General features: G+C 48.4%; 1 protein-coding gene across 7 annotated transcripts; it reads right to left on the minus strand.

Moving 5' to 3' along the window:
- Nucleotides 1-511: 511 nt before the first annotated feature.
- On the minus strand, nt 512-15697 carry HAUS5 (HAUS augmin like complex subunit 5). 7 transcript variants are annotated; one of them, XM_074306742.1, is made up of 19 exons: nt 15547-15697; nt 13016-13078; nt 12878-12910; nt 12488-12512; nt 12055-12160; nt 11805-11964; nt 11651-11720; nt 11482-11561; nt 11346-11403; nt 11129-11244; nt 10992-11052; nt 10715-10839; nt 10458-10620; nt 10297-10377; nt 10061-10206; nt 9867-9978; nt 9654-9786; nt 886-1018; nt 512-748 (listed from the first exon to the last, which is right to left on the minus strand). In XM_074306742.1, exons 1-19 carry the CDS (start codon nt 15642-15644, stop codon nt 637-639), a joined length of 1875 nt encoding a protein of 624 aa, XP_074162843.1. In that variant the 5' UTR covers nt 15645-15697; the 3' UTR covers nt 512-636. The 7 variants fall into 7 exon arrangements, with proteins under 7 accessions (XP_074162843.1, XP_074162845.1, XP_074162846.1 ...); XM_074306744.1 differs by having other exon boundaries at nt 12055-12163; nt 15547-15650; XM_074306745.1 differs by having other exon boundaries at nt 12055-12315; nt 12470-12512; nt 15547-15621.
- Between the last annotated feature and the right edge of the window lie 203 nt (nt 15698-15900).

Genomic DNA, 15900 nt, shown 5'->3' on the forward strand with positions numbered 1-15900 from the left:
GGTCCCCAGGAAGACATGGCCCTCCAGCAGAAGCAAAGATGCCCTGAATGCTCTAGGGAGGAGACACCCCACATGCCTGGCCAGTCCCCGGGGAGCCCTCTCCCCATGTGTGATGGGTGCTAGGAGGCTGCCAGTGCTTTTAGGTTGTGTCCTGATTTCCTTCTGGACCCGGGGATGGACCTTAGGCCAGGTTAGGGCTCAGCCTCCAACCACAGAACTTCTACAGTGGAAGCTTCAGATCTGCTACAGATCTGCAGCACCCCTTTTCACCTCTTTTTAGAAGGGTTCCTACTTTAAGCCTTTGATTTAGGAAAATAATCCCCAAAAGGCAACATTTCCCCTGGCAAAACCCCGGTTTGCTACCTCTAGTTTTAGCTGAGGGAATTGAGGAATTGGGGGCTTCAAGAACAGGCTTGGGTAGGTCAAGGGCCACGGGGACAGGACTTGGGAGGGGCAGTAAAGGACTGGAGAAGCTAGAGGGTCAGGTTAATGGCACAGAGAAAAGCCCTGATCCTGAAATCTTTAAGCACTTTACTGACAGGAGTTTGTCATTTTAACAGTGAAAGGATGGATCCAAATCTATAAATGTCCACTGTCTATGTGTGCCTCTGTGCTTCCACCTCCAAACCTCACTGTTCAGGCTCTCCGTCCCTGTGCCCGGGCCCAGCGAAGCTTCCACTGTTGTAGTGAGAGGCCGTCCTGGTCCTGGAGCTCTCTGGGGAGTGCATCCTGCCCTGGTTGGTCCCACCTGAGGGCAAGGCGGGGAGAAAGGCAGCAGGGAGGGTTAAGTCTCTAGAGCTCCCTTCTCCATCCTGCTCCTTCTCTGTTCTCCCGACAGACCCTTTCCTCGGCCCCCATCAGCTCCCACCCAAGGTCCCATCTCACCAGTCCCCCACGGCTTTCAGAAGCTGGGGGATGCGCTCCAGCCCGCGCTCCATCAGCTCCTCGAGGCGGTGCAGGATGGGGCCCAGGTGCTCTTGCTGTTTCTTCTCCTCAGACTCCTGGATCTGGAGCAGTTCTGGGGGGGGAGGCCATTCAATGTGACTCAGTGAGCATCCATTAAACACCTCCGCTGTGCAGGACCATCCATTTGGTGATGCACAATCCAATCCCTGTCCTCAAGGATTTTTCAGTCTCAAAGGGGGAAAGGTCTTGCACAGAAATTAGTATGATAAGGGAACATGAAAGGGTTAGAAAATAAAAGACTCAAATGTTTTAGGAAAGTGTGAAGAGGTAGATCACTTTCATCTAGGGAAACCACTGCAGGTTTTAGAGAAGCTGGGACCAACATAAGAAAAGACAGTCTTCTCTCCAGGTGCACAGAGTGGCCTGAATTAATACACATGCACAAGAGGACGAGGAAGTCCGCTTTGGCAATAATCGTTAGCTTAAATCTTCCAAGGAGCCAAGATGTCCAACACTTTTTCTGGGCCACAGCATTTCAGATATTATTTTGAGTTCACCTCCACTAGATCTGTGGAGGTCTGGGCATCCAATGATGCCCGTGGAGGGAGAGCACTGCTCAGGTCATTTCCCCCCATGAATCTCCATGTTTTCTAACAGTTCCCTTTCCTTTGCCTTGGACATCCCCCCATTGCTGGGTCCTTGCATCTGTCTTGACACTAACCAGACCTGCATTTCTGCTGCCAAGAGATAGAGGGAGTGCAGAGATCATAAAGGTGCTTGGAGTGAGATGGAGGGGATTTCTGCCCAACATGGCTAGACAAAGGCCTCCTAGCTCCCAGACACCTACTTCAGCAAAACCCTGAAATTTATACCAGATTGAAGAATGCCCACGAAATCGACTGAAACCTATAGTGATTTCTGAACTGAACAAAAGGCCATTGATCCATGGGCCACAGGAAAGGCAAAGCAAGCAAGACTATACAGTCTAACACAACCAGGAAAAAGTCACGGTCAAGGCCTGAATGCAGCAAGAATGAAGAGTTCCTTCAAAAAGCCCCAAATAGGAAGGGACCAGGGTCAGTGTGGTTCATACCAGGGTTCCTAGAAATCTATTTTGACTTTCCAGAAAGGATCTTGAAGATTCAGAACATTAGACCTTGGAAGGAGGAAGTTAGGGTGGGAACCCAGGTAAAGGAAGGTAAGACAGGTAGGGCTAAACACCCCAGTGCAAAGTTGGAGCGGTGAGTATCCTAATCCCCAGAGAGCCCCAATTCAAGAGGTGAAGTGATGAGAAAGAACACCCAATTAGTGTCACAGATTATTACCAATCTAGAAATCCAGTGAGAAGAATAACTTAACAGCTGCAGGTGGAGATTCAAATTAAATCCATGGATTTGTCTACAAGAACTAGTTGAATAACCAGAAAGTAAAAAGATTTTTAAAAGTTCAAGAAATTAAAAAACAAAACAAAACAAAACTTGGAAGTGGAAAAACTAGAAAACTAGAGGAGCCAGAGAAATTCATGATTCCAGGAAATAGAAGTATAACAAAAAAGATTAAAAACCAAAATATAGATATCAAATATCACACAACAGATCTAGAAGAATCCTTAAAAAAAAAATTCATTTGTACTTTGAAAACCATGATGTATTTTAAAAAAATCTATGAGAACCAGAGCGAGAGGTGAAAATATTAAAAAAATCCTCCAATTGTCTCTAGAAAGAAATCCCCAAAAGGAATGTTCTTTAAGAAAAGCAACTGCCAGCATCTGAAAAGAAGCCTATCAAGCAGACCAGGAAACTACAATCAGGAGCACATAAAGTAGGGCAGTTTTTAAAAACAGATCTGGGAATACAATATTTCAAATGTCAAAAGAGGCTTACAATTAAGTAATTTACTCAGCAAAGCTGAATATAATCCTAAAGAGTAAAAAATAGATCTTTGATGGAGCAGAAGACTTTGCAGCATTCTCATGGTTAGGATCAGAACTCAGCAGGAACTCAACATGGAAACACAAGACTACAGAGAAATCTGTGGAAAGAAATGTGTTTAAAGAGGGCTGTCTGATATAATGCTAACATTCTTTTGTTCCCCCAGATCTACTGATGTTTTTACTTTGTGAAAATGTTACAGCTGTTTCTGTTGGTGCAGTGGAGAAAGCACCAGTCCTGAAGTCAGAGGATCTGAGTTCAAATCTGGCCTCAGACACTTAACTCTTCCTGGCTGTGTGATCCTGGGCAAATCACTTAACCCCAATTGCCTCAAAAAAAAAAAAAAACCCTAACCACTCTACCCTCCAGAATTCCCAAATATTCTATACTTTGGGAAGGAAAACTAGTAGTTTTCTCACTGTAACATTCTCAGGTTATAAATTACATTTTTCTTCATAAAAGGTATATAGCATTCTGCATGTACTTCTAAAAGCAGTGATGTATGTTATTTTTCATTTTTTAATTTATGTAAAACACACACACACACACACACACACACAAGAAAAAAAAAAAACAGAAAAAGGAAAATAAAAAAAATCAAAACACTGTCATGTACCCAGGAGAACATCAGGGAGAATTCAAAATATGTAACAAATTTCCATTCAAGAAAGCATAATAGAACAGATTACATATTCATGCCTGTCCATCTTTTCTTTGCTTCCTTGTAGACTATTCTTTGTATGATACAGTAAATTATAATTTAAAAAATAATAGTGATATGTATAAAAGCCCACAAGGGACAAGGTGTGGTAGAAAGCACTTACCCTTTTCTACAAGGGCTGAAGAGAATCCATGTGTTCCTCAAGCTGCCGAGAGCAGGTAAGGAATGACTATATCTGTTAGGTGTGAGCAAGTGTCATTGAACAGATTTGTCACAATTTTTAAATGAAATAAGGAGCATCTAGTTAAAATCAGAATGTTGAATCAAATGGTGGACCATCCAAAGGAGGAACTTCATCCAAGTTGTTATAAAAATGTTGAACAGAATGGGTCCAGAGGAAGATAACATACTGGACATATCCGATTAAATGATGGAAAAAAGATGGATTATATGTGAATTCAAATCCACTCAACTGTAACATCTTTTCAAAATACATCTCTCCACATCATATCTTAGGATTTCTTAAAAGACTATCAAATGTCTTGCTAAAATCTGGCTGTACCATGACTATAAAAATTCCCATCCTACAATATACAGTGCTAACATTTTAAAGGGGAAAAGAAACTTTCAACAAAGGACATAAAAAGGGTAGAGGGATGAACCACTCCCATTCTCAAGAGGAGAAAATGAAGGAAGACACCAGTTCAGATGGGGAGAAAAAAATGAGGGCTACTGTTTCTCATGATTGGGATGGATAAAGAGAAATTTGCAAACATGGTGGAAGAGGTGAGGGAACAGTGGTAGATGAAACTCACTTCTACCAGAACTAGACAAAGGAGGGTTGAAAAAGCATAGTTTGGGGTAAAAATGCTCCAAACTCAGCAGGGGAGCAAGTGGGGAAGGAGGAGGGCAAGGGGGATGGGATAAAAGGGAGAGCTTGGTATGGGGAAAGGAAATTCAGTAAGCAAAACAAACGTCCTGACCCTGAAGGGGAGGAAACAGGAAAAAAAAAGATGAGACCCAGGAGAACAGCTGGACAAACTCTGGCATATCCACATGAGATTTTACCAAGCCGTAAGAAGTGACAGAAGCAAAGGACAGGAGGACTCCAGGGCAGCACGAACTGATCAGAGCCAGAGAATGATTTACAACATGTCTGTCAAAGCAACGACTGGCTAACTTACCTCCTGGCAGGGAAGGGAAAGTTTCAGAGTGCAGAAAAACACATTTTTGGAAGGGACCACATAATGTGGATTCACTCAGCTCAACTACAAGGTGTTTTGTTTTGTTTTAAACTGTGTGGAATTGGGGGAAAGAAGGGTGAGCAATACTGATTCTCTTCAAAGAGGGCCACTGAAACATTTGTACAAGGCACAGAAAGGACAGAAGGAAGTTCGTATGGAAACACAGATAAGCAGGAAGTAGTAGCCTGAAATAGAGGGCCACAGTTTTGGAAACTCTGTGTATGTATGTGTGACGATAAAATCTTCTGAGGTTTTTAATTTCAAAACATCTTGAAAAAAGGTTGGCTGAGGAGGATTTGGACTCGAATCCCAGAAATTGAATTCTGAGAGGAAAACAATGGAAAAACTCAGGGTAAAGGAGAAAAAGGATCAAGGAAAAAGGACCTGAAGACTCCCTGGGGAGGAGAAAGGAAATGATGGCAAGACTTAAGGGTCAGAGGGTAAGTTATAAGTCAAACAAATTGGGGAAACAAAAGAGGTGACAGAAGGAAACAAGACACAAAGAATGATAAGGGGATAAAGAGTGGAAAAAAGAACTTGAGAAGGTTCTGAACATCCATAAACAGGTTGAAAGATAAAGATGTGTTTTTCAGTCACTGAAGTGTTTGGAACTCCTGGGTTGGTCTAGCTCTCTCCTAGAAGTGGAGTGAAGGGCAAAGGCAAGGATCTCTAAGTCTTGCCTCTTGAGGAGGGGGAAAGTGCCTAGTTTGTTAAGGCCTGGAGAACTAAAAGCAGAGTGACCCTGATAAATTAAGTTTGAATGTAAAAAAGCCACTCTATGGAAGACAAAGGAGTTAGGATTACAACTAAGAATAATCTATCCCTAAATTTTCCTCCATCCTATTACACAGTTGAGTATAGGAATTAATTTTACCCAACAGTAAAATAGAAAGGAACTAAAAGGATAGTGGTACCAGTAAAAGGAAGGATACATTAAGGGAAGCAGTGATTGAAAGCTAAACAGAGTTCTTTGGAGATGGGGTAAATAAAAGGATAAATAGAATAGGATGGAGGGAAATGTACAATTAGCGCTCTTAAGTGTGAATGTGAATGAGAAGAACTCATAAGAAAAGAGGATAGAATGGATTAGAAACCAAAATTCAAGAAAGTTGTGCTTATAAGAGACAAACTTGAAAAATTAAGGAGCTAGAGCAGAACTTAGCATACTTCAACTGAAGTAAAAAGAACAAAAGTAAAAATCGTGGTCTCAAGCAAAGCAAAAGCAAAAATAACTAAATAATCAAGAAATACAATTTGTGAAAAACCAGTAAGTTAGCGGAATATGTATGTATAAATGGCAGAGTATACAAATTCCAGAAGGAAATGTTAAATGAGTTATAGGAAAAATTAGACAGTAAAATCTATACTATGATAGATTTTAATTGAGTGCTCTCAGACCTAGATAAATCTATAAGAAAGAAATTGACAGTTCCAATAGAGCTGTAATGAACTGAACCAGCTATACCCAGCGAAAGAACTCTGGGAGATGACTATGAACTATTACATAGAATTCCCAATCCCTCTATTTTTGTCCGCCTGCAGTTTTATTTCCTTCACAGGCTGATTGTACACTGTTTCACAGTCCAATTCTTTTTGTACAGCAAAATAACTGTTTGGACATGTGTATATATATATAACTTATACGTTAACATATTTAATATGTATTGGTCAACCTGCCATCTGGGGGAAGGGGTGGGGGGAAAGGGGGAAAAGTTGGAATAAAAGGATTTGCAATTGTCAATGCTGAAAAATTACCCATGCATATATCTTGTAAATAAAAAGCTATTAAAAAAAAAGAAAAAAAATTGAGATGAGAATTTTTAAAAAAGTTCTATATCAGGGGGGCAGCTAGGTGGCGGAGTGGATAGAGCACCAGCCTTGAATTCAGGAGGACCAGAGTGTCCTACCTGTGTGACCCTAGGCAAGTCACTTAACCCCAGCTTCAGGGGAAAAAAAAACTATATCATAGACCTCTGGAGAGTAGTGAATGGAAAAAGAAAGAAGTGTATCTTTTTCTCAACAATTAGGGCACAACCCTATAACCCCATAAATGCAGAAAAATTAAATGCATTTTTTTGGACCATAATGCAATAAAAATGACAAGGGCCTTGGCAGCAAAGACTTAGAATTAAATGAAAACTAAATATTTTAATCCTAAAGAATGAGTCAAAGAAAACATAGAAACAATTTCATTAGAGATGAAATTTCATTAGAGATGAGACATACTAAAGTTTGTAAGATGCAGCCACAGAAATACATAAGAGGAAAATTTTACATCAATAAAAGAAAAAGCTCAATGAATTGAAAGTGCAACTAAAAAACTAGAAAAAGAACAAATTAAAAACCCCCAGTTAAACACCAAATGAAGAATCTTAACAGTTAAAAAACAAAAACAAAAACAAAACAAAAACACAAACTGAACTAATAAGTAAAGTTAGGAGTTGGTTTTATGGGGGGGGGGGGAGAAACCAAACTAATAAAACAGATAAACCATTAGCTTATTTGATAAAAAAAAAGAAAAAAGAAAAAACAAATGATCAGTCTCAAAAATAAAGAGGGTAAATGTACAACCAATGACAATGAAATTATGAGGAACTATTTTGTCCAATAAAAATGACAATCTAGATTGATATTTACAAAAATATAAATTGCTCAGATTAATAGAAGAGAAAATAAAATAACTAAATAATCCTATCTTAGAAAAGAAGAAATTGAACAAATACAAATTAGTGTCCTAAGGGGAAAAAACCTCAGGACCAACCAGAGAATATACAAACAAATGTTACCAAACATTTAAAGAACAATTAATTCCAATGCTATATACACTATTTGGGGGGAAAAAAAATTAAAGGAGTCCTGCTAAATTCCATGATGCAAATAAGATTTTGATAGGAAGGAGGAAAATGAAGAACAGTGTATGTTATGGGCTAGAACTCTGAACTTGAAACAAAGGATTCTTACAAGGTGCTAAGTGAGTGGAATGGATAGAGACAATATAATTTAGCGATAATAATAATATAATTTAGAGATAATAATAATTTAGCATGGTTCAATGTGATTTAATCTACAAGGAGATGTTATGGGCCAGAATTTGAAACAAGGTGCTAAGCAAGAAAATGAGAGGACAAAGGTAGGTAAAATGGCTGATTTTGATGACATTAAATTGAAAAAAATTTCACACATACACACACACACCCATGCAGCAAAAACCAGCAAACAGTTTTATAGCAAGTTTCTCTGATTAAATTCTCATTTCTCAAATACATATGGGACAGACCATTTTTTTTTAACACTCTAATAAATATCAAAGGATATGAACAGATAGCTTTCAGAAGAAATCAAAGCGAGCTATAGTCATATGAAAACTGCTTCAAATCACCACTGATTAAAGAAACATAAATCAAAATAACCTTAAGACACCTTTTCACACCTACTAGATTGACTAACATGATAAAAAAGAAAAATGACATGAGGATGTAGAAAACCAGGGACACTCATGCATTGTTGGTGTTATGAACTGATCCAATCATTCTGGAAAACAATTTGGAGCTATGACCAAAGAACTCTCAAACTGTGCATACCCTATGACCCAGAAACAACACAGAGATCCAGGAAAAGAGACTAGGACCCATTTGGAGCAGCTCTTTTTATGGTGGCAAAAAGTTGGCACCTGAGCGGATGCTCAATTGGGGAATGACTGAACAATCTGCACTATGGGGTTGTGATGGAATACTATTGTGCTGTAAGAAATGATGAGCAGGATACTTCCAGGAAAACCTGGAACGACTGATGTGACCTGAGGCTGAGTGAAGTGAGCAGAACCAGAAAAACACTGTACGTGCTAACAGCAATAACACAGTAACGATAATGAGCAGCAAAAGACTTCGTTACAGTGATCACTGCAAGGATCCACAATTCCAAAGGTCTCAGGATAAGAAATACTGATTGTGCAGTTTGAAACTTGCAAACAGAAACATTTTTGCCCTTTCTTTCCTGGCTAATGCAGAATGTGTTTTACATGCTTTCATATGTATGACAGCTATTACTTGTCTTTTTAATGGGTAGGGGAGGGAATGAAGGGAGGAAGAGAATTTGGAACTGAAAATTATAGAAAATTTTTTTGCCAGCTTTCTTGCCAATCTAATCAAAGGACCTTTAAGGGGAAACAAAACTTTTTTACTCACTAAGCAGATGGCAGAAAGGGTAGCAAAAGAAAGAAAAAGCAGTGCCTGAAAGGGGCCTGAGGGAGCCGTGAACACCAGTCACAGCCTCCACCATCTAGACACGGACACGCAGTCTAGGTGACGAGCAAAATGACCGATAGCCCCCTCACAGGTGGTCCTGACGCCCGGCGTGTTCTCGGGTCACATAAACCTGACTTTAGCCTGGTCTCTGGCCAGTCTACCACTTGTGACACGCTTGTGTGCTGGAGCAGGGAGACTCAGGAGTTCCTATTGCACTCTCCCGGTGTCATTCCTCTGCATTTCACACAGCAAGAAGCAGAGCAGCTGGTCCCTGGCGCAGGCCCCCATTCCTTCTGCCTAGGCTGGACTCCCCGATAGCTCCCAGCACTGCCTCCAGGAGGCTTTCTCCGCTATCTCCCTGCCCCTGCCCATTTCTCGTGCCCTCCACCTGCCTCGCCTTTGCCCTTGTAGCTTCATAACCTGGAGCTTTTTGAAGGCAGAATCTATGCCCTATGTAGCCTTCGTGCCTTGTACATAAGGGGACATAATGTTTGCTGCATGAGCCAAAGGCTCCTGAGCAGGAAAAGGGCAGATCTGGGCCCTGGAGAGCTCAGGCAGGAGGACCTCTGACCGGGATAAAAACCTTCCCCTGGCCAGTGCCGGGCACACAGCAGGTTCCCCATGATGCTCAGTGGCTGGCAGCTACCCTGGCGCCCCTGCCTCTCACCCTGGGTGGACGGTCCTGGGGGCAGATCCTTCTGTAGGCGCCTCAGCATGGCACCTCTGTAACTCAGCTGGTCGTGGAGAAACAGCCAATCCTGACGCAGGGAGGCTGCCTGGTACAAGAGGAATTCTGGGGCCTGGGGAGGAGAGGGCTCAGTGAGGCAGGGAGTACAAGGGGGCAGTCAGGCACGAGTGTGGGGGGGAGGGCTGGGCTCACCTTGCCTGAGGGCAGCCCCAGGTCCTGGCTCAGATGGATGAGGTTCTGGGATCTGGGACATGCCGGATGCAAAGAGTAGACAGAAGGGAGGACGGCTGGAAGGGGCTGGGCCCTGGATGGGGGAGAGGTGGGTCAGAGCAGTTGGGGGATTGGGAGGGAAGAAGGAGAGGAGGACGCTGGAGATGGGTTCTCACCCCCCAGGATGGTGTCGAAGAAGGGGGTTGAGCTCTAGGCCCAGGAGCCATTGGGCTTCTTCCTCCTGTCTGCTCAGCAGACTCTGGGCCTGCAGCCTCACAGCTTCTGCAGCCGGAACCACTTTTCTCTGGGCCAGAGCCTGGATCTAGATGTACAAGAGGAAGTGTCAGAAAGGCGATTGCAGATTCTCAGGCCCCCAAGTGCAGGGGAGCCCCTAGCCAGACCCTGCTCTCACCTCTCCTGGGCTCTTCTGAAGGTGACTCTTGCTGACAGAATTCCCCTTGATCAGCACCCGGATGCGCTCCTGGGTCTGCTCCTGGGGACACACGCAGACTCAGGATGGAGTTGTCCCCCCACCAGGTCCCCCGCACCCCCTGCCGGGAGATGCTCCCTCACCACTCGCTGCCGCCAGCTCAGGATGCGCTGCCGCTTGTCCTGGAGCTCCCAGAGCTCCTGCTGCCTCCGCTGGGCCTCCTCCTTCAGACTCTGGCTCTGAGCTTTCAGAGAGTCACGGGTGGCGTGCAGGGCAGCCACCTGCAGCCCCAGGGTCAAAGCATGGCTGCAGGAGGGAGGGAGCACCCAGTCAGGGACAGACTGGGCACAAGCACCAGGCAGACGGACCCGCCAGAATGCTGTTCTTCTCGCCATCTCACCTCAACTCCGGTGCCTGCTGCGCCATTTCCTGCATCAGGTCCTGGAGTCTCGCGGCTAGGGCCTGACCTTGCCGCAGCAAAGGGCCCCGCTTCGACATCAGCGTCCCCACAGCCCGCCAGCCCTCCTGTGGAGGGGAGAAGGGAAGAAAACCCTGTGGTCGGGGAAGTGGTGGGAACTCCAGGGCCCCGCCTGCCCAAGAGCCTTCCTTGCAAGGAGGGAGACACAAAGAGCCCATCACCCAGGTCCCCCTCCCTCCCAGCTGGGTCCCCTCGTTACCTGAATGAGATGGGTCAGGGAAGGCAGGACCGAGGCCTCTGAGGCTTCTGCCAGTTGTAGCCTGTCGAGGACAAAGAAGAATCAGGGACCAGGAAGGAAACCTCAGCCCTAGTCCTCCCGCCACACGGGGCTCCTACCTCCCTGCCTCCCCGTCCCACTCATCAGTCAGCAGCTGCAGCTCGGTGGTCTGCCTGGAAGCCAGGTGCTCCAGTGCCCCCAGGATGTGCTCGGGAGGGTGGGAAGCCATCAGGACCTGGTGGGGGGAGGGAGTGACCAGGAGGCAGAGCCAGGGACAAGACCGCACCCTCCCTTGGGCTAGGAACATCCCCATGGCCCCCCAAGGGTCCCACTCACCTCCATTTCACTGAACCACTGCCTGTGGGTCGTGGCAAACAAGTCATCCTGGGTGGTCCTAAGGGAAGATGGTGTTCAGAAGAAGAGGCAATGGGCCTCTCGAGGGGTTGGGAGAGGAAAGGCAGGGACAACTCACAGAGTTCTTGGATCAGAATGAGGGGTCAGCAGGGCCTGGAAGAACTGGGTTCGCAGGGTACAGACTCTCATGACCTCTTGCTAGAAAGAGAGCGAGCAGGAGTAAGAGGAAGGAGCCCAGGCCTGTGAGCCCAGGGCTGCCCTCCCAGCCCAACTCTGAGGACACTCACCAGGACATCTGGCTCCAGGCCCAAGGGCACGGGGGTTGGAGGCTGAAAGACCACATGTGCTTTTGCCTTCCTGGGGGAGAAAGGTTTCTGTTACTGTTTTTGTTCTACGGGAATGGGCATGATTTGGGCTGGGACGGGGGCGGGGAGAGGACACCTTGCCATATCCTGCAGGTGGCTGAGCTGGCCTTGCAGCCTCTGGGTGCGGTCCCGGAGGCCTTGCTGCTGCCGCCGGGCAGCCGCGGCTCGTGCCCGGAGGAGCAAAGCCTTGCTCTGGGCATCCCGGATCTGCTTCAGAGTGAGTTCCAGGGCCACGTCTGCAGGAGAAGAAGGGCCACAAGACAGTTAGGAAGCCGACAGACCCTCCTCCAGTGCCAGACCTTCTCTAGTCCCCGCGTCGCCCTCACCCTGGGCCACAGCCTCCCGCTCAGCCAGCTCCAGGCTCAGGTCCATTTCTCTGATCTCGGCCTGTACTCTCATCAGGGCTGCCTCCAGCTCTCGCCTCCGGCCGGCCTACTGAACAAGAGCGATCAGGCGCTGCCCCCCACCATTCCCACCCCCTGCTGAGCCCCTGATCTGGTCTGTCCAGGGATGGAGGGCAATGCCCTTCCCCCATCCTCCCCCTCCAGAGGCCCCTATGGCTCTGTACGTGTTGCCCATTTTGTGGACTAGCCCTGCGACCAGTGCCTGGCACGCAGCAGTGACTTAATGCTTGCTGAACTGAACTGGTCCCTGCAGAAGAGGGAGAGGGCAGAGGCCTATGGTTCCCTCCTCCCCACCAGGGGTGGCATCCAACCCAGGGCCCAGGCACCCAGCAGACACAGAGCCCTGCCCTCTCACCTCTGGGCTTTCCTCGTGGTTGTACCTGCAAGGAACCAGGGGGTTAAGGAGTTGAACAGGGCTGTGCTGGAGGGAGCAGAGAATAGGGGACACAAGCCAAGGGAAGAGACAGAGAATCATAGGAAAGGGGTCCTGGGCAAGAAGAGACACAGCCTTTGGCCAGGGGAAAGAGCAGCCGGAAGAGGGAGGCAAACCCCAGGAAATGAAGGGGAACAAAGTCCATCTCAGGGACCATGAGGGGCCCGGCAGCCTTCCCTATTCCAGTGCAGAGGCTGCCTCCCCCCACCCTCCTTCATCCAAAGCCTTCTTCCCTCCCCAGGTGTTCCAGACAGGGTTGCCAGGACAAAGGGGCGGGAAATCCGGGGCAAGGAGGGTCAGGTGAGAAGATACCACAAGAGGTTCCCCCGAATCTTCTTCACGGTCCTGGAGTGGAACAAAGAATGTGAAGGAGCAGCTTAGCGTGAGACTTTTCTCTCCCAGGGAGAGAACCCCCCCTAAGCCCCCCTCCCCCCACGGAGTGTCTCTCACCTCTGGCTACGGATTTTCTGTATCAGAAAGGTCCAGACATCAGCCATGGGGCCCATACACATTCTAAAGAAGAGGGATTGAAAAAAAACCACTTCATGAGATCAGAGGCGAAGAGGATCTGGGGAGACTGGGGGGCAGATGGCAGGGGCTGAGGGAGCTGGAAAGGTGCCAGTGACAAGGCCAAGGTGAGATCCTAAGTCAAGGAGGCGAAGCTGATTTCACTGTTTTTGAGGCAATCAGGTCGCAGGGTCATTCAGACCATGGATGGTGATCCATCCCCAAAGGGAGACAAGATGCACCAACAATTGCTATGACAGAAACGGCACTTAGGCTGGGCAGGAAATAGTGTGGGATGATGCAGTCTGCTTATGGGAGGACAGGCAGGACCCAGAGGAGGAGCAGACGGCCTCTGGGGTGTGGACCCGCGGCAGGGCGTGCAGCCCTTGGCACAGGGCCTGACCCGCAGGAGGCACTTAATGCATGGGCCGCCCAGAGCCCTGCACAGTTACCAGGGAAAGATTTGCCTTCGTGAAAAATTTATTATTCAAAAAAGTGGAGGAAGCTACAACGGGATCTGTTAATTCTGGGTCTAATTAATTGATCTTGTCAGGGAGGGGATTATGGAAGCTTGGGGGACAACTGCTCTGTTTTAGCCTCTGCCTGACCCTGCTCTGCTACACCCCAAAATCTAACAGGCACTCTAAATTTGGGGGAAATGATTTCAGACTAATAAAGGCTCTGGGGTTATTTTCCCCTAAATTCTATTGGGGAAGGGTCTCTGGTGAAGAAAGCTAAGGGTGACAATATTTGGTTTTCTTTTCTTTCTTTTTTTGCTGAGACAATTGGGGTTAAGTGACTTGCCCAGGGTCACACAGCTAGGAAGTGTTAAGTGTCTGAGACCACAGTTGAACTCGGGTCCTCCTGACTTCAGGGCTGGCGCTCTGTCCACTGCGCCCCCTAGCGGCCCCCTTTCTTTTTTAAACACTGAAGAAAGGAGGCTCAAAGAAAGAATAAGATCCGTGGCTTGAAGGGACACAATGACAAATATGGGCAAAGGAGGCAGAATTATTTAAGTCTTAATTTGTTACTTTTTCTTTGCTTTTTTGGGGGGTGACGGTACAGGGAGGAAATCCAAAGAGATTGATCTCTGGCCTGGAGAGGGCAGAAGAAAAGACTTGGGACAAAAAACTGGGTCCGAGACAGAAAGCTCAGAAAGAGCTGGCGAACGGCCCGGATCACGGTCTGGCTGGAGGGGGGTGCTGTTGGGCCGGAAAGGAGAAAACAAGTCTATTTTCACAAAAGGGACACCAACAGAGCATGCCATTAGGAGAAGGCTTGCCATCAGCGACACTGGGGAGGAAAATGCAGAATGGATGGGGGGCGGACGGTTTACTTTTCTGACCCGTTGCTAGGGTCGGGGGAAACATTTTATGCAGATTTCGGCCTGGCGCTGTCCTTGATGCACTGGGGCCGGACAATGTTTTGGTGGATTTCAAGATGATGGAACGACCGGACTAAACAATCATTACCAATGGTCCAATCTCACTCAGTCTTTATCTGTAAGATGAGGGGGCGGCCGAGCTGACTTTTAAGGCCCCCTTCGATGCCCTGGGAAGGGGTTTCCTGGGGAGCGGTCCAGGGCCCTTGGATAAATAAACGGGCTGCTTATCAGGCGGCAAAGTCCCGCGGCAAACATCCTGCCCAGTTCAAAGAGGTCTGCCAAACGCGGGGTTAGATTAGGGCGCATCTAAGGTCCCCAGCGGCCTGGCCCGCGAGCCCAGCGCGTGTTCCTGCTTACACAGCTACAAGGAGGGAGAAGTAATCCAGACCAGTCTCTGGGGTCCAGATAAGGCGAGGGGCGGAGACACAGCAGGGGGGGGCCTCCGGTGCGCAAGGTCAAGAAGCAGTAACAGCAGATAATAAAGTTCCACCTTCGGCTGCCGCGTTTAACAGAGAAGCGGCGGGCCGGACCCCGCCATCAGCCTCCACTGTAAGGGCACCGAGAGGCTGAGCGCTGCCAGCCCCGCCAAGGGCATCCCCCCCCCACCGCCACAGAAGAGAGCAGGGCTCTCACACCGGCCCCTCACTCCTAACACAAGCGCTGCCCCCTAGCCTGCTCCTGGGCTCCGGCGCAGGCGCAGGGAAGCTTCGGCCCGGCGCGGAGGCAGGGGGATTATGGGAACCGCTGCAAGCGGGGAGGATGGGGCGGGGGGGACCCGGAGCAGTCCCGGCCGGGGAAGCTTACAGGCGCCGCAGGATCTGGCACTGGGGGTGGGGGCTACGGAGACCCGGCCCAGCAAGGCTGGGGGCTCTGCGAGAGGATTCGGGGGTGGGGGTGCGGAGGCCTGGGAGCTGAAGGCGGGGCGCTGCTGATGGGGGTGCGCCCTCCGGAGAGGGGGTGCTGGGGGGTCCCCATGGAGGGTCCGCACTGGGAGGGAGACATGCTGGGGGCGGGCCCACGCTGCGGGGCTCGGGGTGGTCGGATCGACACCGGAGGCACCCCTGCTACCGGGGGGAGGGGCGGCTCTCACCTGCGCAGCGCAGGCTCGGGGGGCAGCAGGGCGGCCGGACAGCCCATCTCTCCGGCCGCCCAGCGCCCCACCTCCTGCGCCAAGCTCACAGGGTCCATGGCGGCGTCGCTCCCGCTCCCGCGCTCGAATTCCGGGCGCAGCGTGTGACGTCACGAGAGGAGGAGCCGGACTGGCGGGGGGGACTCTCCCATTGGCCCAGGCGCGCTCGGGACGCCGCCGGTTGCTAGGTAGGGCATCCTCCCGGGTTCTGGGAGGGATGGGGAGTTAGAGGTCCTTCCGCCCCTGCCTGCCCATTGGTCCCATATTTCCCGGAGAAGAAGGGGAGATTGTGGTAGGGGAGCATCCCCTGGGAGG

Source organism: Sminthopsis crassicaudata, chromosome 3 (assembly GCF_048593235.1).
Source record: "Sminthopsis crassicaudata isolate SCR6 chromosome 3, ASM4859323v1, whole genome shotgun sequence".
NCBI lineage: Eukaryota > Metazoa > Chordata > Mammalia > Dasyuromorphia > Dasyuridae > Sminthopsis > Sminthopsis crassicaudata.